We start from the raw sequence: 22,271 nt of genomic DNA, 5'->3' as shown, positions 1-22,271 counted from the left end.
CCAAGTCGTCTCTACTCCAAGTCGTCTCTACTCCAAGTCGTCTCTACTCCAAGTCGTCTCTACTCCAAGTCGTCTCTACTCCAAGTCGTCTCTACTCCAAGTCGTCTCTACTCCAAGTCGTCTCTACTCCAAGTCGTCTCTACTCCAAGTCGTCTCTACTCCAAGTCGTCTCTACTCCAAGTCGTCTCTACTCCAAGTCGTCTCTACTCCAAGTCGTCTCTACTCCAAGTCGTCTCTACTCCAAGTCGTCTCTACTCCAAAGTCGTCTCTACTCCAAGTCGTCTCTACTCCAAGTCGTCTCTACTCCAAGTCGTCTCTACTCCAAGTCGTCTCTACTCCAAGTCGTCTCTACTCCAAGTCGTCTCTACTCCAAGTCGTCTCTACTCCAAGTCGTCTCTACTCCAAGTCGTCTCTACTCCAAGTCGTCTCTACTCCAAGTCGTCTCTACTCCAAGTCGTCTCTACTCCAAGTCGTCTCTACTCCAAGTCGTCTCTACTCCAAGTCGTCTCTACTCCAAGTCGTCTCTACTCCAAGTCGTCTCTACTCCAAGTCGTCTCTACTCCAAGTCGTCTCTACTCCAAGTCGTCTCTACTCCAAGTCGTCTCTACTCCAAGTCGTCTCTACTCCAAGTCGTCTCTACTCCAAGTCGTCTCTACTCCAAGTCGTCTCTACTCCAAGTCGTCTCTACTCCAAGTCGTCTCTACTCCAAGTCGTCTCTACTCCAAGTCGTCTCTACTCCAAGTCGTCTCTACTCCAAGTCGTCTCTACTCCAAGTCGTCTCTACTCCAAGTCGTCTCTACTCCAAGTCGTCTCTACTCCAAGTCGTCTCTACTCCAAGTCGTCTCTACTCCAAGTCGTCTCTACTCCAAGTCGTCTCTACTCCAAGTCGTCTCTACTCCAAGTCGTCTCTACTCCAAGTCGTCTCTACTCCAAGTCGTCTCTACTCCAAGTCGTCTCTACTCCAAGTCGTCTCTACTCCAAGTCGTCTCTACTCCAAGTCGTCTCTACTCCAAGTCGTCTCTACTCCAAGTCGTCTCTACTCCAAGTCGTCTCTACTCCAAGTCGTCTCTACTCCAAGTCGTCTCTACTCCAAGTCGTCTCTACTCCAAGTCGTCTCTACTCCAAGTCGTCTCTACTCCAAGTCGTCTCTACTCCAAGTCGTCTCTACTCCAAGTCGTCTCTACTCCAAGTCGTCTCTACTCCAAGTCGTCTCTACTCCAAGTCGTCTCTACTCCAAGTCGTCTCTACTCCAAGTCGTCTCTACTCCAAGTCGTCTCTACTCCAAGTCGTCTCTACTCCAAGTCGTCTCTACTCCAAGTCGTCTCTACTCCAAGTCGTCTCTACTCCAAGTCGTCTCTACTCCAAGTCGTCTCTACTCCAAGTCGTCTCTACTCCAAGTCGTCTCTACTCCAAGTCGTCTCTACTCCAAGTCGTCTCTACTCCAAGTCGTCTCTACTCCAAGTCGTCTCTACTCCAAGTCGTCTCTACTCCAAGTCGTCTCTACTCCAAGTCGTCTCTACTCCAAGTCGTCTCTACTCCAAGTCGTCTCTACTCCAAGTCGTCTCTACTCCAAGTCGTCTCTACTCCAAGTCGTCTCTACTCCAAGTCGTCTCTACTCCAAGTCGTCTCTACTCCAAGTCGTCTCTACTCCAAGTCGTCTCTACTCCAAGTCGTCTCTACTCCAAGTCGTCTCTACTCCAAGTCGTCTCTACTCCAAGTCGTCTCTACTCCAAGTCGTCTCTACTCCAAGTCGTCTCTACTCCAAGTCGTCTCTACTCCAAGTCGTCTCTACTCCAAGTCGTCTCTACTCCAAGTCGTCTCTACTCCAAGTCGTCTCTACTCCAAGTCGTCTCTACTCCAAGTCGTCTCTACTCCAAGTCGTCTCTACTCCAAGTCGTCTCTACTCCAAGTCGTCTCTACTCCAAGTCGTCTCTACTCCAAGTCGTCTCTACTCCAAGTCGTCTCTACTCCAAGTCGTCTCTACTCCAAGTCGTCTCTACTCCAAGTCGTCTCTACTCCAAGTCGTCTCTACTCCAAGTCGTCTCTACTCCAAGTCGTCTCTACTCCAAGTCGTCTCTACTCCAAGTCGTCTCTACTCCAAGTCGTCTCTACTCCAAGTCGTCTCTACTCCAAGTCGTCTCTACTCCAAGTCGTCTCTACTCCAAGTCGTCTCTACTCCAAGTCGTCTCTACTCCAAGTCGTCTCTACTCCAAGTCGTCTCTACTCCAAGTCGTCTCTACTCCAAGTCGTCTCTACTCCAAGTCGTCTCTACTCCAAGTCGTCTCTACTCCAAGTCGTCTCTACTCCAAGTCGTCTCTACTCCAAGTCGTCTCTACTCCAAGTCGTCTCTACTCCAAGTCGTCTCTACTCCAAGTCGTCTCTACTCCAAGTCGTCTCTACTCCAAGTCGTCTCTACTCCAAGTCGTCTCTACTCCAAGTCGTCTCTACTCCAAGTCGTCTCTACTCCAAGTCGTCTCTACTCCAAGTCGTCTCTACTCCAAGTCGTCTCTACTCCAAGTCGTCTCTACTCCAAGTCGTCTCTACTCCAAGTCGTCTCTACTCCAAGTCGTCTCTACTCCAAGTCGTCTCTACTCCAAGTCGTCTCTACTCCAAGTCGTCTCTACTCCAAGTCGTCTCTACTCCAAGTCGTCTCTACTCCAAGTCGTCTCTACTCCAAGTCGTCTCTACTCCAAGTCGTCTCTACTCCAAGTCGTCTCTACTCCAAGTCGTCTCTACTCCAAGTCGTCTCTACTCCAAGTCGTCTCTACTCCAAGTCGTCTCTACTCCAAGTCGTCTCTACTCCAAGTCGTCTCTACTCCAAGTCGTCTCTACTCCAAGTCGTCTCTACTCCAAGTCGTCTCTACTCCAAGTCGTCTCTACTCCAAGTCGTCTCTACTCCAAGTCGTCTCTACTCCAAGTCGTCTCTACTCCAAGTCGTCTCTACTCCAAGTCGTCTCTACTCCAAGTCGTCTCTACTCCAAGTCGTCTCTACTCCAAGTCGTCTCTACTCCAAGTCGTCTCTACTCCAAGTCGTCTCTACTCCAAGTCGTCTCTACTCCAAGTCGTCTCTACTCCAAGTCGTCTCTACTCCAAGTCGTCTCTACTCCAAGTCGTCTCTACTCCAAGTCGTCTCTACTCCAAGTCGTCTCTACTCCAAGTCGTCTCTACTCCAAGTCGTCTCTACTCCAAGTCGTCTCTACTCCAAGTCGTCTCTACTCCAAGTCGTCTCTACTCCAAGTCGTCTCTACTCCAAGTCGTCTCTACTCCAAGTCGTCTCTACTCCAAGTCGTCTCTACTCCAAGTCGTCTCTACTCCAAGTCGTCTCTACTCCAAGTCGTCTCTACTCCAAGTCGTCTCTACTCCAAGTCGTCTCTACTCCAAGTCGTCTCTACTCCAAGTCGTCTCTACTCCAAGTCGTCTCTACTCCAAGTCGTCTCTACTCCAAGTCGTCTCTACTCCAAGTCGTCTCTACTCCAAGTCGTCTCTACTCCAAGTCGTCTCTACTCCAAGTCGTCTCTACTCCAAGTCGTCTCTACTCCAAGTCGTCTCTACTCCAAGTCGTCTCTACTCCAAGTCGTCTCTACTCCAAGTCGTCTCTACTCCAAGTCGTCTCTACTCCAAGTCGTCTCTACTCCAAGTCGTCTCTACTCCAAGTCGTCTCTACTCCAAGTCGTCTCTACTCCAAGTCGTCTCTACTCCAAGTCGTCTCTACTCCAAGTCGTCTCTACTCCAAGTCGTCTCTACTCCAAGTCGTCTCTACTCCAAGTCGTCTCTACTCCAAGTCGTCTCTACTCCAAGTCGTCTCTACTCCAAGTCGTCTCTACTCCAAGTCGTCTCTACTCCAAGTCGTCTCTACTCCAAGTCGTCTCTACTCCAAGTCGTCTCTACTCCAAGTCGTCTCTACTCCAAGTCGTCTCTACTCCAAGTCGTCTCTACTCCAAGTCGTCTCTACTCCAAGTCGTCTCTACTCCAAGTCGTCTCTACTCCAAGTCGTCTCTACTCCAAGTCGTCTCTACTCCAAGTCGTCTCTACTCCAAGTCGTCTCTACTCCAAGTCGTCTCTACTCCAAGTCGTCTCTACTCCAAGTCGTCTCTACTCCAAGTCGTCTCTACTCCAAGTCGTCTCTACTCCAAGTCGTCTCTACTCCAAGTCGTCTCTACTCCAAGTCGTCTCTACTCCAAGTCGTCTCTACTCCAAGTCGTCTCTACTCCAAGTCGTCTCTACTCCAAGTCGTCTCTACTCCAAGTCGTCTCTACTCCAAGTCGTCTCTACTCCAAGTCGTCTCTACTCCAAGTCGTCTCTACTCCAAGTCGTCTCTACTCCAAGTCGTCTCTACTCCAAGTCGTCTCTACTCCAAGTCGTCTCTACTCCAAGTCGTCTCTACTCCAAGTCGTCTCTACTCCAAGTCGTCTCTACTCCAAGTCGTCTCTACTCCAAGTCGTCTCTACTCCAAGTCGTCTCTACTCCAAGTCGTCTCTACTCCAAGTCGTCTCTACTCCAAGTCGTCTCTACTCCAAGTCGTCTCTACTCCAAGTCGTCTCTACTCCAAGTCGTCTCTACTCCAAGTCGTCTCTACTCCAAGTCGTCTCTACTCCAAGTCGTCTCTACTCCAAGTCGTCTCTACTCCAAGTCGTCTCTACTCCAAGTCGTCTCTACTCCAAGTCGTCTCTACTCCAAGTCGTCTCTACTCCAAGTCGTCTCTACTCCAAGTCGTCTCTACTCCAAGTCGTCTCTACTCCAAGTCGTCTCTACTCCAAGTCGTCTCTACTCCAAGTCGTCTCTACTCCAAGTCGTCTCTACTCCAAGTCGTCTCTACTCCAAGTCGTCTCTACTCCAAGTCGTCTCTACTCCAAGTCGTCTCTACTCCAAGTCGTCTCTACTCCAAGTCGTCTCTACTCCAAGTCGTCTCTACTCCAAGTCGTCTCTACTCCAAGTCGTCTCTACTCCAAGTCGTCTCTACTCCAAGTCGTCTCTACTCCAAGTCGTCTCTACTCCAAGTCGTCTCTACTCCAAGTCGTCTCTACTCCAAGTCGTCTCTACTCCAAGTCGTCTCTACTCCAAGTCGTCTCTACTCCAAGTCGTCTCTACTCCAAGTCGTCTCTACTCCAAGTCGTCTCTACTCCAAGTCGTCTCTACTCCAAGTCGTCTCTACTCCAAGTCGTCTCTACTCCAAGTCGTCTCTACTCCAAGTCGTCTCTACTCCAAGTCGTCTCTACTCCAAGTCGTCTCTACTCCAAGTCGTCTCTACTCCAAGTCGTCTCTACTCCAAGTCGTCTCTACTCCAAGTCGTCTCTACTCCAAGTCGTCTCTACTCCAAGTCGTCTCTACTCCAAGTCGTCTCTACTCCAAGTCGTCTCTACTCCAAGTCGTCTCTACTCCAAGTCGTCTCTACTCCAAGTCGTCTCTACTCCAAGTCGTCTCTACTCCAAGTCGTCTCTACTCCAAGTCGTCTCTACTCCAAGTCGTCTCTACTCCAAGTCGTCTCTACTCCAAGTCGTCTCTACTCCAAGTCGTCTCTACTCCAAGTCGTCTCTACTCCAAGTCGTCTCTACTCCAAGTCGTCTCTACTCCAAGTCGTCTCTACTCCAAGTCGTCTCTACTCCAAGTCGTCTCTACTCCAAGTCGTCTCTACTCCAAGTCGTCTCTACTCCAAGTCGTCTCTACTCCAAGTCGTCTCTACTCCAAGTCGTCTCTACTCCAAGTCGTCTCTACTCCAAGTCGTCTCTACTCCAAGTCGTCTCTACTCCAAGTCGTCTCTACTCCAAGTCGTCTCTACTCCAAGTCGTCTCTACTCCAAGTCGTCTCTACTCCAAGTCGTCTCTACTCCAAGTCGTCTCTACTCCAAGTCGTCTCTACTCCAAGTCGTCTCTACTCCAAGTCGTCTCTACTCCAAGTCGTCTCTACTCCAAGTCGTCTCTACTCCAAGTCGTCTCTACTCCAAGTCGTCTCTACTCCAAGTCGTCTCTACTCCAAGTCGTCTCTACTCCAAGTCGTCTCTACTCCAAGTCGTCTCTACTCCAAGTCGTCTCTACTCCAAGTCGTCTCTACTCCAAGTCGTCTCTACTCCAAACCCCTGAATGTTTAAGACTTGAACAAGTGACTTCTCTGATAAGAAATTTTCCATTTTGTGGATTAAAAGACCTTTGGCAGAAGTAAGAACTGCTCTTTGCAGTAGGTTTTTTGGTAATGGTAGTAGTTGTTCTACCAGATTTTTCCATACCTGAAGGACTCTGAAGGCAATCCCAAATCCCTCCTCAATGTTTTTGCCTTCCAACATGACCTGAAAAGAGAGGCATCAGATGAGTTTGAGGATGCACATTGCTTTTTTGTGACCTATTGTTAAATAATAATGCTTGCATTTCTAGATTTTGCCTAGAGTCCAGAAGACAACACATTTCTTCAACAGAAAACAACGCCATCCAACAAGAAGTAGAGCAAATACGGGGTCTGTTGTCACATTGATTCACTATGGAACACTGGGTAAGCATTTTGAGCACAGAAGCTCCAGGTTCTTAGGTGTTCTCTGCTACTTTGAGGAAAAACATTACTTTTTCATTAACTGTAGGTTGTATATATGCATAAGTAACTTGCCCATGAATAGTACCAGATGTTGCTCCAACCATCAAATGTTTCAACCTCTGTATCACATTAGTATTGCTGATGAAAAATAAAGCTGTGTTTTAAACAGCAGTGAGTACCTTGCAAGCAACATCCATTTTCATGCTATTATTTCCGAAGAGCGTGGGCAGGGAGGGACCTGTCATTTGAGAGGTTCCTGAGATCTCACATCGATGCAAGAACTTAGTTACTTCCATCTGCAGATCAACTGTATTGATGTGCCTAGGCAGGAAAAAAAAAACTCACTTCATTTTGAAATAGAGAAAGTGTCAATTACTGTTCATGTAAACTTACTACTTCCTTGAATATATTTCAAAATGACACGTATTTCCAAACAGTAATTATTTTAGTTACTATTGGACTGTTTTTCATGTAGCCAAATCTACATTAATGAGGTTCTTTTTAGATTTGTGCACTCAGCAAATGAAAGCTGCAGGTGAGCCTTGTTTGCATTGTTCTAAAGAGTGATCCAGAAAATCTGAATCCCAAGTATCTGCTCTCACTTTTTGACCTCTTTATACCCACTCCCCCCCAACTTTAAGCCTAGTATCTAGCCAAAAAATATGAAAGAAAAAAAAAACTGAGAAAATCAAGATATAAAAGCCCAAGTACAAAAGATATATGGCTAAATTTACATTTTCGTTTTTTGAATGTAAGGATTCAGTTAATACTGAAGCTTGTAACTTGTATACAGTTGAATTACAATTCAAACAAATATAGCCAGCTAAATACAACTGTCTACGCATGGAATGTTTTTTTTGTTTGATTTTTTTTTTAAATTGAAGAAAGGTAGATGATAGACTAGATTATTTAGTGAAAATAATTGCTCATCTTCTGGGTAGCTGGGGGAAAAAGTAATGGGAATCCTATACTTGCAACTAGCTAGTCAGATCTTGGTCAGGCCCACCTAGCATATGTTAGCTAAACTCAGCCCAAACACAACTATTAAGAAAAGACAAAGTCAGAATTTCCTCTTTCCCATAACTTAGCTTGTTGTTTATATATACCTCGACACATCTGTAGCAGACATTTTCTTCCGAAAAGTGAATACAATTTTCTTCCTTCCTGAACTTCTTGAGACCTCCTGCAGGTAGACTTTGAGATGGTCCTTAATCTTTACAAGCCATGTTTGTTTGCCTCCCAGTTCAGTGTATGATTTTGCTCCATGAGTGAAAAATCTAATGCAGGTCATAGCAGCACGAACGTGATCCTAGAAGAAATGTATTGAACTCTAAGACGGATCAGAGTAAACCACCTTCTCTAATCCTTGTCTCTATGAAGTGTTCACACAAAGCAGGCAATGCTCTGTTTTCTTTAAAGCAATAGTTAAGCTACTGCAATGTGCCAGATCCATCACAGAAACACACAGCAGGTCAGCTGCAGTCAGTCCAGGTCTTCCCACCTGTTTTTCAGGATTGGAAAGCAGCAAAAATATACTTGTCCACCATGCAGATTTACAGCAAAATAAATAACCCAAAGTCTGACAGCATTCAACATTTCTCATCTTACCTTCATGAACTGCTGTAGCTCATACAGAATGTGGTAATAGTTCTTTCTCTGCAAGTATTTGCAGGCTGCAATCAAGTAGATACCCCAGCTCTCCAATCCTGGATCAATAGTTTCCAGCAAGTTCTCCAACATATGCAGTTTTCCACTTTCATAGCTTGGAATGAAGATCCCTTCAATGAACACTTCTGATGGGGATTCCTACACAAACACCAGAAAAGTAGCCTGAAGCAAAGCAGCTGTGGCATGTAGATTTTCCTCATATAAAAGTAGTATCGAGTGACAGAGATCATAGAATTGACAGATAATTTAGTTGGAAAGGATCTCTGGAGGTCACGTGGTTCAAATCCTCACTCAAAGAGTGACATCTCTAGATCTACCCAGTCACATTCTGAGTATTACCAAGTAGGGTGATTCAACAGCCTCTCTGGGACCTAGTTCCCAGCCTAAACATCCTCACATCAATGCAAAACAAAACAAAACACATTTTCCTTATATCCAGCTGGAACTTCCCTTGCTCCAAATTGTGTCCACTGTCTCTTTTATTGTGCACATGAAATAAGCCTGGAGCCATTCTGTCCATAATCACCCACTCAGTAATTGAAATCAGCACATAGGTCTTCCCTTGCCTGCTCTCTTTTTCAAACTGAAAAAAAAACTCGTCACCTTCCTCATACACCATGTGCTTAAGGCCCCTGTGATGAACTGTCTAAAGTTACCACCGTGTTGGAATTCAAAAATCTTCTTTCTCTCTGTATTAGCAACCGGTGCAGATTTTCAGCTTTATAGTAAAATGACAAAGCAGTGTTGATACAGTGGCTCTACAAAAAAAAGAAAACACAATTTTCTCCTTTTCTCTAGAAGCCACTGTTTCAGCACAATGAGGAAGAGAGATTAAACACAAGATGTAAAGATCAACATTATTTTCCCATGTCACTGAACTTGTCAGTCACTGTGTCAGTCTGTGTGATAATGTTCAGGACACTGGAAAACTACTGTGCAGAAAAACATGCTCTCTAGAATGCTCTATGATGCTCATTACCATCTTGACTGGCCTTGAAGTCCTCTGCTGCTTTTCAAAATTTAATTTTAAGTGACGGCAAACTGGATTACTCACCTTATTTAACAAGTGAAGCAGTGCTTCTCTCATACAGTCATGTCTCATGTAAAAGCTTATTATTGCCAGATTAGTGCCATAACTATGTAAATAGAACAAGCACTCCTGATAGTAGCTGTTGTGTTGAACCTTCCCCTCACACATCATCTCCAGAGAGAGACTTCTTGTTCTCAGTGTTGCTTCAAGTTCCCTCAATGTGGCAAAGTAATCATCATCCTGCTGTTAAAACAAAATCAGTGATAGGTGATGGATAAGAAGAGAACCTTCTTTTCAATTAGACCTTGTCACCCAGCCCTGAGGCTTTTTCGTTCTTGTTTTGTAAATGGTCATCGCTTTGGAGGGGTTAGTCTCCAGGAATGCTTTTTATAAAAATTAGATTGAAACTGTGCTATCAGAGACATTGAATGTTCTCATGACTAGCACAGCTCTGTTTTCAGGGACAGATGGGAGGCTTGTTTATTAAACAAAACACTCCAGCAGCTACTTCAATAACCTAATTCAAGCAGGCTTTTTTATTCTCCTAGAATACTTAGGAGTAAGAGGTCTTTCACCATTATGATTTTGTATTTACTTAGTACTAAGAGTCTATTTTTTGTATACCTAAGCAGAACTTCCAGAGATAACCCCAAACCACGTAGTAGTGTTTTCAGCCAAGGGAAAAATTGTGAGATCACATTTTTAACCTCAGCTTTGAATATGTGCTAAGTTACTAGAGTTTTGATAGACAAATGACATCACTGCAACATCACAACATATTGTTGGGATGGAGTTTACTTTCCTCAGACTGCAGTAATAACACGTTAACCACTACAGCTTCTTTCCCATCCACTAACCATGCCCCAGCTTGCTATTAAAAACAAACAAAAAACAACACTATGATCTGGTACTCAGCCACCAATTCACTGTGAGGAAGCAGCTAGTGAAATTCTCAACAATATTGAATTTGCAATATGCTATCATGACAAAAGAAGAAAAGAAACCTGATACCTGATATTGTATCCTGCATTACTATAAGATGTGTATTAAAGCATCAATACTTGGCTTTGCCATAGCCTTTCACAGTAGACAGAAGAGAAGACCCTTACCGCAATGAGTACGGGCTTCACTGTGGACTCCAGGTATTGTACCACATCCTGGACAAGCCTTGAACCATGGTTCAGCTGGTTTAGATCCACAGGTGGCTTTAAACACCGGTTAAACTTCTCTCTTGCTGAGCTTAAATTTCCAGCTTTAAGACAAGCCATGCCCCAGGCATGCCATGCTCCACTTGGATCCAAGCCAGACTTCGTAGAAACCTAAATTCAAAATAATTTGGCAATATTGCAATACAGTCCCAATACAGAAAATAGGAAAGCTAGCTTATTGGAGACTGTGACCTTTCACTTCCTGAACTGCATTTCCCATTAAAACAAACAAAAAATGACATGCTGATTATTTGTAGGTTACTGGCACAAAGTGCCAGCTACTGAAACACCCACGATTTCCAAATCAATGTTTTTATTGCACACGTTTAGGCAGTCACATATCTGGGAAATTTCAATTCAGCAGTTTTAAGCCTTACAAAAAAATCTGTTCCTGATGTGAAAATGTCGTAAGGCAAATGATTTTTACATAGTAAAATTAATTGGGTTTGTGGTTTAAAAAACAAAACAATAGCAAATGTCCCATGAACTGCCAAGATTTTTTTTTACTTCATAAAACTCTGCTGATCAAATTTATTCCTGATTTTCTTTAGTCTATCACCTGCCTTTAAACATGAACCCTTTTTATTCAAATATGTTATTTATTTCTGCTACTTGTTACCCTTAAAAATCCTAACATATTTTGCAGCATCATAATCCTCTTCCTACAAATTGCAATGCCATAAACAGAGGCTTGTGAAATACTAGGCACAGGAACAGGATGGAAGATAAACCACATGAAGTCTGACAGACAGATTTGCCACCATTGCTCTTTTCCAAGTAAATGCTTGCTAAAGTTGCCTTATTAAAATCTTCTGTGATATTATGGACAAATAAAACCAAACATACAAGCTTCAGACAAAATCCTGCCACAAAGTATGCCTCAGCCCTTCTGCTGGATGTAACATTCTTTCACATAACTGTCTGGCAGTTAGTCCATCCCCATTTTAATAGTACCAGAAAACAAGGACCCTGTCCTTCCTTTTAGCAGATTGCTCCACAGCAGAATACATCTTCCTTCTCAGAAGCTTTTTTTTCCCCAATGTTCAGACAAGATTGTTTCCATTGTTTAAAAACTTATTCCCAGCTTGTAACAGTTTAAATATTGTCCATTTCACACATCACATCCATTTAAACTCAAGAGAGAGAAAAACAAAAACCACCACAGAAAGATTAACATTCACATCCTTCTATTGTCATTACCTCTATAGCTAGTTGATAGTACTCTGCTTCCAAAAGCCGATTTCTTAACCTTGTTACTGCTGCAGGGAGAAGAATCTGATCCAAAGATGGTACTGGACGGTAGGCAGCAGCAACCAAAATGTTCAACACATCCACTTTGCTGATATAGCTAGGAGAAAACAAAGAGGTTAAACAAATTCATACACTTCCACTATTATCATACACACTAAGAATCTTAAAAAAAAACTTTATGTCAAAGACAACTCTTAGAACAGTGGTTCCTAACTCACCAGTACACCAGGTTTCTCTATCTGTTCTACTATCTTACTGAGGCTACTCTTTTTTCGTCCCAACATTCAATGGAGCACTGGCAGATGCTGACTGGAGACACCAACTAAAGTTACAGAATCATAACAGTATGTTTGAAATCTATACACTGCTCCTGCCACTTAAAGCCCTGTAGGACAAAGTCTGAAGAAAGAGTAATATGCTGGTTCTCAGGAAGTACAGGTTTAAAATCCCATATTGGAATACACACTGAAAGCAAAAAAAAAAAACCAAAAACCACCACCAACAACAACAAAAAACACCACAACAGTAGAAGTAAAATATTTACTTCAATTATTGTGAATTATTTCTCCTACTCTAAGAATTTTCTCAGTAATTATTACATAGTCATATTAGTTGAATTTCTATCACTTGAACTCTTATACTATTCTTACACTATGAAATTCTCTTCCTGTTTAAGATGTCCACAGCACAATCACAAAGCAACCCTCCCGCCCTCCACTCCCTAGTGGAGATAATTATCTTGACAATACATCCTAGCGAATATCTGATAAATCACCTGTCACAGAGCGCTAGATCTTGGCTCCTTCCAGCTTTTACAAACATCATTTTGGCACTGAAGAGTAACTGTTTCATGATGTCCATAAGGAGTCCAGCATCTACCTCAGGATTAGTGAGCCCTTGGGACAATTTGCAGCAGTGCTCTATCAGCTGGTGGCCACACGCTATACTGTTGCTGTGCAGACTAAGGATGGCAATACACAAGGAAGAGCTGGGAGCCTGACAAATTGAGGAAAGACACAAACGTGAATATTGAGGTACTTCTCCAGGAAGCTGCTTATACTGGACTCTCTTTCTCCAGATCTCACCTGTTCGTAATAAAATTCACTGCGCACAATTTCATTCTCCTCTTCATTCAGGGAAAAAATCCATTCAAGCTCAGTTGCCTTGGGTATTCGCACCACCGTGGAATATTCATTATCAGGAGCTTCTGCAGCCAGGAAGGAAAGAACAGGTAGAATCATTGTGCAAGTAGCAACAAACCTGGCTAAAGATGCATGATGCAGAGCAGTCCCACAGTCTTAAAAGAATCATCTGTGATGCTTTCATTGTACCAATGCCTGTCAGTATCATTTGTCTAGTACACACGTTAAAGAAACATTTCCATTCCTCAGCAGGCTACCAAACAGTACCTAAACTCACTCTATCATCAACATCCTTTCACCAAAACCTGGATCCAGTAACACGTCTTCAAATAGTTAACTAATCTTTATCCTACAGGACATCAAACAAAGCAACCTTTCCTCTTTCGCCTTCTCTCAGATGAGGTATTAAACATTTCTGATCAGGAGGGAGATAGCAATATGTGACCTATAGGTTACAGCTAACAAGGAAAACTGAAGAACCAGTTGCAAGAGAAAAGCCAAGTTTACTTATCTGCCTGTATCTTCTTTTGAGAATTCAAGTTATTTGAACATACTGTCCAGCAACTTTAGGATAAGACATTGAAAAGACGAGCTAACTTGTACGTTAAGTTTTCATACAAAGTAGTATGGCAGAAAATTAGTTTTAATCAAAAGATTCAACAGAAGACATTTCTGTGGAAAGACTTTCTGTATGCCAGATTATCGAAATTTTTGTTTCGAAATTAGTAATCCAGACACTGTAGTACAGTAGTACCATTTGTCATCTTGTACCTGATACTGAACAAAAGATTATTTAAATAAATATCATTATATTCTTGGTTCTACTTTGAAACTGAGCTAAGAATTATTCCAGAAAACTGAGATTAGCTACAGGTCAAATCACGTCTGAGAATACACAAGCACAGCATGCTCAGGTTTCTGATTGTGGTTCCTGGCAGAGAAACAATGGACATTCATACAACATTGAAAAACAGAGAACAAAGCTAATTTGCCACCTGTATGCCTGATCAACAACTTCTCCCTGAGAAAGCTTAAGAGTCTTAAAAAACAAAACCAAGACAAATTAAAAAACACTAAAAAACTCACTGTTCTAGAGCTCACAGAATTGTTAGAGTGGTGAATAATTCTAAAACTGTAGTGTGAACTAAAAAAAGAAAAAAGCTATTTCTAAATTGAAATGGAGAGTGGAATAATTAAAACAAACCAGGTCTGAAAACATTTTGTAAGATGTATTCACAGTTCCAACAGAAAAGCTAAGAAAGCAGCCCGATAAAACACTTTCCCTCTAACATCTAACATGTTCTGATTCACTCATTCTGACTGAATGATACGGGCCCAGTGATAGGTAGGAATGCTGCAATCAAAGCAAGAAAGCAACGGGAGCAGCCATAAAGGCAACCTTGGTATAATGGGAAAAATACTGACAGGAGATGATGTCTGCTGCAATACTGACAGAAGAAAATGCCTGCCAGTCTGGGAACTGCTAGCCTGGGAACTGCTAGCCTGGGAACCCAGAGCATCCTTGAGAAGTGAAGCTGGCATAATTGAAGTGCAGCGGAGTAGAGAACCACAGACACTCTGAGACACCCTCAATAAATGCAAAAAGAAGAAACTGCAACAACAAACTTATCTGGAAAGGTGGAAATCAAACTGAGAAAGTAGGAAACAGCAACAGCTGTTGGCTGCTGTAGCTGGAAAAACAGGAAAACCGTTTGGGAAAGTAAAAATTGTTCTGAGAACGTAGAAAACATCATCATCTATTAGCTATCCCAGGTAAAAAATAGAAATTAGCAACATCTACAGGGTGATCCAGGCAGTGATATCCCCTTATATCTCTAGTGATATAAAAATTACTTGCCTTCTACCCACAATAGAGCTCCTCTCTGAGAACTTGCCCTTGATGAACTTCTCTACATGGGATCTGGACAGATCTGACCCTTGCCAGGGACACGTGGCTGACTCCATGACAGAGATCATCTTTGAAGTGAGACATGGTCCATCAATGACTGGCCTCACTCCTGGAAGTAGCTTGGGGAGTGCCATATCAGGTACACTTGGAAATATTTATGTATAATGTATATGCGTACATATATATTTTAATGTAGTTATATATGCATAACTAATATAAACACACAAGTTACTTATCATGAGTGTATTTGCTTTGCTATATAACTTGTAATATATACTTCATTAGTAGTGATTTTGTAGTAACTATAATAGATATACATTTACTATACTTGCTTTGGAAGTAGTAATTCACACTAATTTGTAATACAAAAATTCAAGAAACAAAAATCTCCATGTCCTCGTGTATTACAAAATCCTGCAAGCCCACTGTCACAATCCTTATGCACCAGGGTAAATCTTATAGGTCAAGACAAAGACAGAACACAAATGAAGAGAAGGATCTAATCAGAAGCAGCAGCTCAAACTAATTTTCAGCTGAATCAGTTTTGCAGCAAAGGGAACAGTAAAGCTACTTCTGTCAACAGCAAAAACGTTGAAATAGCCCAAACTTCAAAGGGGACAAGTAGGGAAAAATATTAATTCTCATTTGTTTTGTAGCACAAACACAAGATTTTCTCCATGCTTTATATTACTGCTATAAGCACTTGAAATAACTCTGTTTTGGTCCAGCAGAATAACACATCAGTATATGAAAATTTTGCAGAATCACCTCTAACACCCGACTTAAGAAACAAACAACAAATGTCATCTGAGGAAAAATGGCAGGAAAAAATAAAAAGTCAAATGAAGTTTTGTTATTACTCCTCAAGTCTTATGATGTTAGATGGGGAAACTGAGGCACTGAAGAGAAATTAGTAGTTGATATTCATAAAACCAGCAAAGGAAAGGGAACTCAGGTCACAGCCAGACCCATGAGCAAAGCCTCATCCTTTGCTACCCCCAGCTAAAGCTAAAATGGGGTATCAAACATCAGAGCACACTGCACTAGTATTCAGAGATCACTTTTTACAGACTGTTCTAGCAGTGTCTGTAAAAAGAGCATCACTCAGTACAGCTCTATAGTGGACTAGTAGTTTCTACTCTTACCACAGCCTCTCACTGACTATTTCTAGCATGTAAAGTACCTTCTCCAACTGTTTTTTTTCCCCAGTACTTTAATCCCCAAACTGCTTGTTCAGTATTGACTCAGCCATTTCTCCTAAATCACAAATTTCCCATTCACAGAAGTTTGGAATACTTTATTTCAGAATGCTCATGCAAAAACACCACTGATATTTTGTAACTGAAGTTTTGATCAACCTTTAGCTACAGCTAGGCATGGCAGCTTGCCATCTCTAACTGCACTGGTAATCGTGCACTTTAAAAAAAACACATTTTAATACTATTCCACTCCTTACCTTCCACTTGGTCCTGATCTTCTTTTGTGCTACAATAAAAAGACAGAAAGAACCATCATGCCTAGTCCATGCCTTTCCACACTGGGGAAAACATACTTTTAAGAAAAGGGATCAATACGGCTAGCCTTTTCAGAAAAAGGTACTATAAGAATGTAACATGTCTCTCTCCCTGCCCTTTCCAACCCACTGCCTTGTCCCCACCCTCCGCTGTCTGGAAGTGCAAGATTCTGACTCTACATATTGTATTTCAACTACACTAAGTAATTAGTTCTCACACCCTTCTATAGTAACAACTTGCTGTTGCACATATCATAATGAAACAGACGCTGAGAACAAGAACTGCCCAATACCAGAACACATCAGAGCTCACATGACTTTTCTAGGATCCAGGTCTCTGACCTGAAAGATTTAGCATCTTTTTTTTTTTTAAATACAAATAAGGTGAGTATAAACAAAAGACAAACGCTTTGCAATTAGAAAAAGACAACACAAGCAATTAAAACATGACTAGTAGCATTCAAGTTCACAGCTAAGCTTTGCTGACCTAATCTGATAGCATAAGCAACCATTCTGACTCAAGCTAATCTATCTACAGGTGACTGCTTATTTTTTCACTATTTTTTTTTCAGACTGCTATTCCTCACAAGCCTCCTGATATTGCCATAGCTGATACTGCTATCAGCAGGCTTTATGGGATCACAAATAGTAAAGCTCACTCTTTTCAGCTGCACTTTTCACCAGTTGGCCTAACCAATGCACAATGAATCCCCATCCAACTCTCAGCTGAAAGCCACCAGATCGTGAAAATCTGTCATCACAGACAGGCTTTGAAACTGTGCCCTTAATGAAAAGGCTATCTAATCAAGAACTTGCTTTTGAATACCCAAGGTTCAAGAAGTCACAATCAAGGGACTATGAAGTAGCATTAAAACAACTGTGTTCAACAGATCCAGTCAATTTGGAATTGAGGATAACTAGAATAGAAAGACTTACGTGCTTGTGTCATGTACCAAGCCAGGCAGATGATCTCTGTTGTAATAGCTATAGCACTGATCGCATACTCGAGCCGGATTTTCTCTACAAGCTTCTACTGCCATTTTCTTGGTAGAGCAAGAACTGCACACCAGCCTGCCACAACGCCTGCAGTGATGACGCCTGTTAAACTGAGCACAAGTCATGAATAAGCAACTGAAGGAACATGACCCAAGTCCACGCCTGTATCTGCCTCCACTCATGAGTAAACTTCACTTGATGAGAGGACACAGCACACATGACGAGGCTTTTTAGAACTATAAAATGATTGATTCTCACTACCAGAATTCCCTTCTAGGGACACACGTTTAATATACTTGCTGCAGTCTTCAACTTTCTCCACTACTCAAGTTGTTCCTATTTTGGTCATCAAGATACTTAGATTGCTTCCTGGAAAAATCAGAAGCTGTAGACTCTTTTTCTGACACTACCTTAGTCACTTCCAAATTCAAAAGCAACAGGCATTTTGAGGAAATAGTACTGCTTCTAAGCAATATAAGGCAAGACTGCCAGCACACCTGCAAAAATCAAAATTAATCTTTTTCACTTCACAGTGAAAACAGGTAACTGCTGCCTGTCTCCTCAGCTACACTAAATAGAAATTAATGGTTAAAAATCAATGGACTAGCAATCCTGTCAAGCCTACAGTGATGTAGGCAAACTTGCTAAAGTAGCTAAGGGCTTTTAAGAAACATATTACAAGCAACTGTTGACATTAAGGTCACAGTTCTAATTTTTGCTCCTTACCATAGTGAAGCGTTCAGATTTGCAAACCATACATATCGTTTCAGTGTCATCGGGTATCCATTCTTGCTTTGGAGGTGGTTTTTCAGGTGGTACAAATTCCTGAGGAAACAAATTTTGCTGCAAACTTCTTTCTCTGGGACTTGCAGACGTTGTTACACCTTAAAAAAAGCCAGGACAAGACAAACATGGAAAGGGATTTAAGCTGTTTAATGGAGTCTTGAATACCAGAAAACACTACAGACTTACTGAGACTCACAAGACTACCCTTATCTTTCACCTAGGCATAGCAGAGTAACGTTGTGTAAGGAGTATAAATGCTATAAACTAAAACTCTAAGATTGTAAGCTTCTAATACTTCAATGCTAATGAGCAAGAGTACTTAGTTATTAGTAGATCTTTACCACAACAATTAGAGAAGTATAAGATAACTTCAACATCTATGCTTGTATCATAAGCAGGGACTTGGAGAAGGAGGGAAAAAAACACTCAGGAATACAAATACCAAATAAGTGGTATAGCGTAAAATAGAACCTTAAGGATACCTAGTGTTGACATTCCTGAAGACTAAGAATTTTCTTTATTATCTCAGGAGAGGTATGGCATTGCTAGCAACAGCATATGCCTTCCTGTCTGATCTGCTTTAAAACCTACTGTTGGTAAAATCAGTTCCAAGAGGCAGAAGTTTTTAAGTCTTTGGCCTTTAGCTTCTTTGACTTTGCCAAAGAAATATTATTTGAATCAAATTTATAGCAGTAGATAGACTCTTGGTTTATATGATGTGAGACAGTTACACTTCAGGCTAACTAAAAAGTTCAACAGCTCATCCCAGCCCTACAAGCCACCTTCTATGTTCATGGATACTAAACTAAAGAAAAAAACTCCATTCCAGTAAAGCTAACTCATTCAAGTAGATGCTGGATTGCAAAGGAACATTAGAGGACAATTCACTCAGGTTTTGTAACAACATACAGATATTAAGCTGACCACTAGGAGAGAAACTGAAGAGCTACACAGCCAAATCCAAGACACGCTGTCACCTCACGTATGCAGTGCAAGCAGAATCACCAGCTCAGGATAGAGAACCAGATAATATTTCAGAGCCCTGAACAGGAGATCAGGATAGCACAGGCCCACCACTCGCTGAGAATCACCAGCCTTGGAGGTCTGCGGATACCCTTTGCTAGTCCTTTCCTGAGAGCACACACTACGCATCTCTCAGAATATATATCTTCTGAAGCGTGCATCTCTTGCATTAGATGCAGAATGGACTCTACAAAAGAATTTATGGTTGTTTTTAAGCCACAAATATTCTTGTTTTGGATTAAATTATTTTGTTTCTATTTATTTGTATTTGAGGACTGTGAGTGGAGCCCTCTCAGACAATAACAAGGTGTGCTATTCCCTCAGGTCACAAAAGGGATCCTAGAAAAAAATTAATTCAAGGACTGAAAGAAAGAAGAAAACAGACAAAAAAAAGGATGAGATTTCTACTGTAAAACCAGAGTTAAAATTGAGAAGAAAAAAAAAGATACCGAGAAAAGAACACGAAGTACCACTACAGTGAGTGGGCTTCCAGAAAAGCTCTGCCTATATATCCAAAGATAGCACAGAAATCAAGACACAGGAAGATTAACCTGCAGCACCATTAATCCACTTACAACCTAGCTGTGACAAAGAGATAAACCTTTTTCTTCCTGCAGACGTAATCCAGTTTTCTGTGCTCTGTTCAGAATTGTTTTTTTTCCCCCTGCAGTGCCTGAAATGGATTTGTGTGCTGACTCTTCAGACGTTCTGTAGATATCTACCAAAAAAAACAAAATAAAACTATGCCCTTCCTCTTCTCCTTCACATCTTCTTTTAACTGGGCCCAAATCACCAATACAGAGACCTAAGTTACTATTCAGTGGTGGTACGCACTTCAAACATAGATAAGGGATAAAAAGAAAGAAAATGGCATAGAGATCTTACCCTTACCAGTAAAACTGGCAGGAGACAGTTCTGATGATCCTGATTTAGACATTGCTTCACACTCCAGTATTTGACTGAGATTTTCTTGGATACGTATCACAGAATCTAGGACAGAGTAAAAAAACCAGAACAATATTGTTTATACATCCACTTGTTTTAACAAATGTTACAGGAATCCATTCACAGGAGTATGTAACAATGTTAGTACAAACAGGATTAGCTGTGTAATTACAAATTACTATCTTTTAAGAAAATTAGCTCACAATGATTCACGTGAGACTATATAAAACATAGAGAACGGGATCCTTAAAGCAGTGGACTACTGACAGGCACAGGAATAATTCAGCAGAGAAACAGTATCGTGTGTGAGAACAATCAGCTGACACAAGGTACTCATTGCAAATATTGTTTCACATTGCAGCAGAAGGAACATACTTGCAAAGTTATAGGTCATTTGGCAGGAAGAGATGGACGAAGTCTGATGCCTTGAGAGCTGCATCTTTAAATTATGAAATGGTATCAACATTTTGAAACTGCTATAAAGTGAGCTAGTACCACATATGTAGGAACAGGTAGACAAATACAGACAGGCAAGCACATCACGCACTTCCAATGCAGTGAGACAAGACCACTGGGCTTGACCTGGAGCACCCTCTGCTGTTCCAGTTACAAAACCCTCAAGCACAGAGCCAAATGCAGAACTGATGACAACACAGATGAGAACTGATTGACAAACCAGAAAAGAGAGCTGTGCCAAGAATGTTAAATAGAACCAGTAAAAAAAAAAGGAACAGGAGTCTAGGAGGAGGGAAGTGTACGCTCATTTCCCCCCCAAAGTCTCACATGGTTTAGGGGGAAGACGTGGTTGAGTGCAAGTTTTAGAACTGCTGAGGTTGTCAGTGGCTTCACATTAAGCAAATGAAATAAAATCGAACACTATTGAATAAGAAAAAAAGACCCTAAAAAGGAGCAAAAGAGAAAACTGAGAAAGTTTTGGAGCTCTTGGTCTTTGAGTACATATGCTTCTTACAAGAAAGGCAAGAACATATTCTGGGCTAGAGGGAAAACTGAGGCATACATCTAAAAATGTTATGGCATACTTAGTAAAACAATTCTGGGGGAAAATTTGCCCTTCTTTCCCAAACGGAAAATTCTTATGGACAGTCACCTGATCGCTTTTCTTTTAATGCATAGGGGAAGTCGAGGGCTTTTTCTGCATACTTTGAGAGCAAACTGTCAATGTCTTCTACAGTGAAGCCAACTTCATGTCCACCTAAGAGCTGGAGCAGTGTCTGCACAGCCACAGCTACCCAGTCCACTTTCATATTCATGAGCAGCTGTTCCAGCATCAGCAGTGGCCTGGAGGAGAGGTGGAAGTAGGTAACACGGGAGAGCTCAGGTAGAGTCAGCAACACCTGTGAAACAACAAGAAACGGTTAAAATTATGTGCCTCCAAATCTGACAAGAAACTGTCTGAGCAGCTTACACAGGGAATGGAATAACATGCAGAGGCTAAAAAATGGAGTTGGGACTTCTTGGGCCTATTCATAGCTCTGTGACAGAATTAATGTACGAATTTGCAGAAGTTACTTAGCTTCTGCTTTCACATTCCAAACACTGCCTTATTTCAGAGGCATCTGAAAACTAGAAAGCATTTTGTGACCCTGTGACAGATATGTTGTAGCAGGGTAGAGCACATTGTCTTGTTAAAATAAGGCTACGAAAAAAAAACATTATCCCAGTCCTTATCTTTACATCATTTCAGGAAACATGAGGAAAAAATATAAGCAATTCTCCTAAAGCTGACCAGTTAATATGGACTCTACAAATCGTGCCTTCAAAAGGGACAAATAAAGAAACAGCTTCATGTTGTGCAAAGCACTGGAGTGAACTGCCATTTGTAGTCCTGCAGCAAACTGCAAGTTACAGGAAGCGCTCCATGTTGTTCACCTATGATACATTTGACTAAAGTAATCTATTGGTTAATACATCTGTTTCCAGGGTAAGCACAGAACCTACATGGCTTCTGTAAGGGCAATGGCCATACAGAAACTGGAGCGATACTGTCTACCTTTGCGAGGCACCCAGGAGAAACATGCCATGAAAAGTATCAAAGCCCACTATACCTGTGGGCACATTTTTAACGTAATTTACATGTTTGTATTAGTACACAGGAAGAAGGCCTGGCATTTCTGCCACAGAGAATAAATTGAGGGTGCTTTCTTTTTCACCAGGACAGAGATAGAAACTGTACTGATAGACACCCCATTTTTTTTTTTCTCTCATTTAGTCTGCATGGTCCTCCACTCCTCACAGCTAAGAGTGAAATAAGAATGCTCTG

At 41.8% G+C, this 22,271-nt stretch overlaps 1 protein-coding gene across 6 annotated transcripts in view; it reads right to left on the bottom strand.

The window, feature by feature from the left end:
* ZFYVE26 (zinc finger FYVE-type containing 26) overlaps positions 1-22,271 on the bottom strand; it is a 59,580-nt gene that overhangs the window by 10,784 nt on the left and 26,525 nt on the right. The window contains exons 26-40 of one of the 6 annotated variants that reach the window (XM_066997690.1): positions 21,099-21,345; positions 19,931-20,035; positions 19,647-19,763; positions 17,963-18,120; positions 17,177-17,346; positions 16,184-16,212; positions 12,762-12,883; positions 12,452-12,672; positions 11,626-11,773; positions 10,327-10,536; positions 9,242-9,460; positions 8,128-8,325; positions 7,626-7,828; positions 6,699-6,840; positions 6,221-6,280 (exon numbers count right to left, since the gene is read on the bottom strand). In XM_066997690.1, the coding sequence (XP_066853791.1) occupies positions 6,221-6,280; positions 6,699-6,840; positions 7,626-7,828; positions 8,128-8,325; positions 9,242-9,460; positions 10,327-10,536; positions 11,626-11,773; positions 12,452-12,672; positions 12,762-12,883; positions 16,184-16,212; positions 17,177-17,346; positions 17,963-18,120; positions 19,647-19,763; positions 19,931-20,035; positions 21,099-21,345 (2,349 nt within the window). The remainder of the gene's footprint in view (positions 1-6,220; positions 6,281-6,698; positions 6,841-7,625; positions 7,829-8,127; positions 8,326-9,241; positions 9,461-10,326; positions 10,537-11,625; positions 11,774-12,451; positions 12,673-12,761; positions 12,884-16,183; positions 16,213-17,176; positions 17,347-17,962; positions 18,121-19,646; positions 19,764-19,930; positions 20,036-21,098; positions 21,346-22,271) is intronic. The other 5 variants (XM_066997691.1, XM_066997692.1, XM_066997693.1 and 2 more) reach the window with 5 other exon arrangements.

Source organism: Anser cygnoides, chromosome 5 (assembly GCF_040182565.1).
Source record: "Anser cygnoides isolate HZ-2024a breed goose chromosome 5, Taihu_goose_T2T_genome, whole genome shotgun sequence".
NCBI classification, from domain to species: Eukaryota; Metazoa; Chordata; class Aves; order Anseriformes; family Anatidae; genus Anser; species Anser cygnoides.
This window is presented reverse-complemented; position numbering and strand designations above follow the sequence as displayed.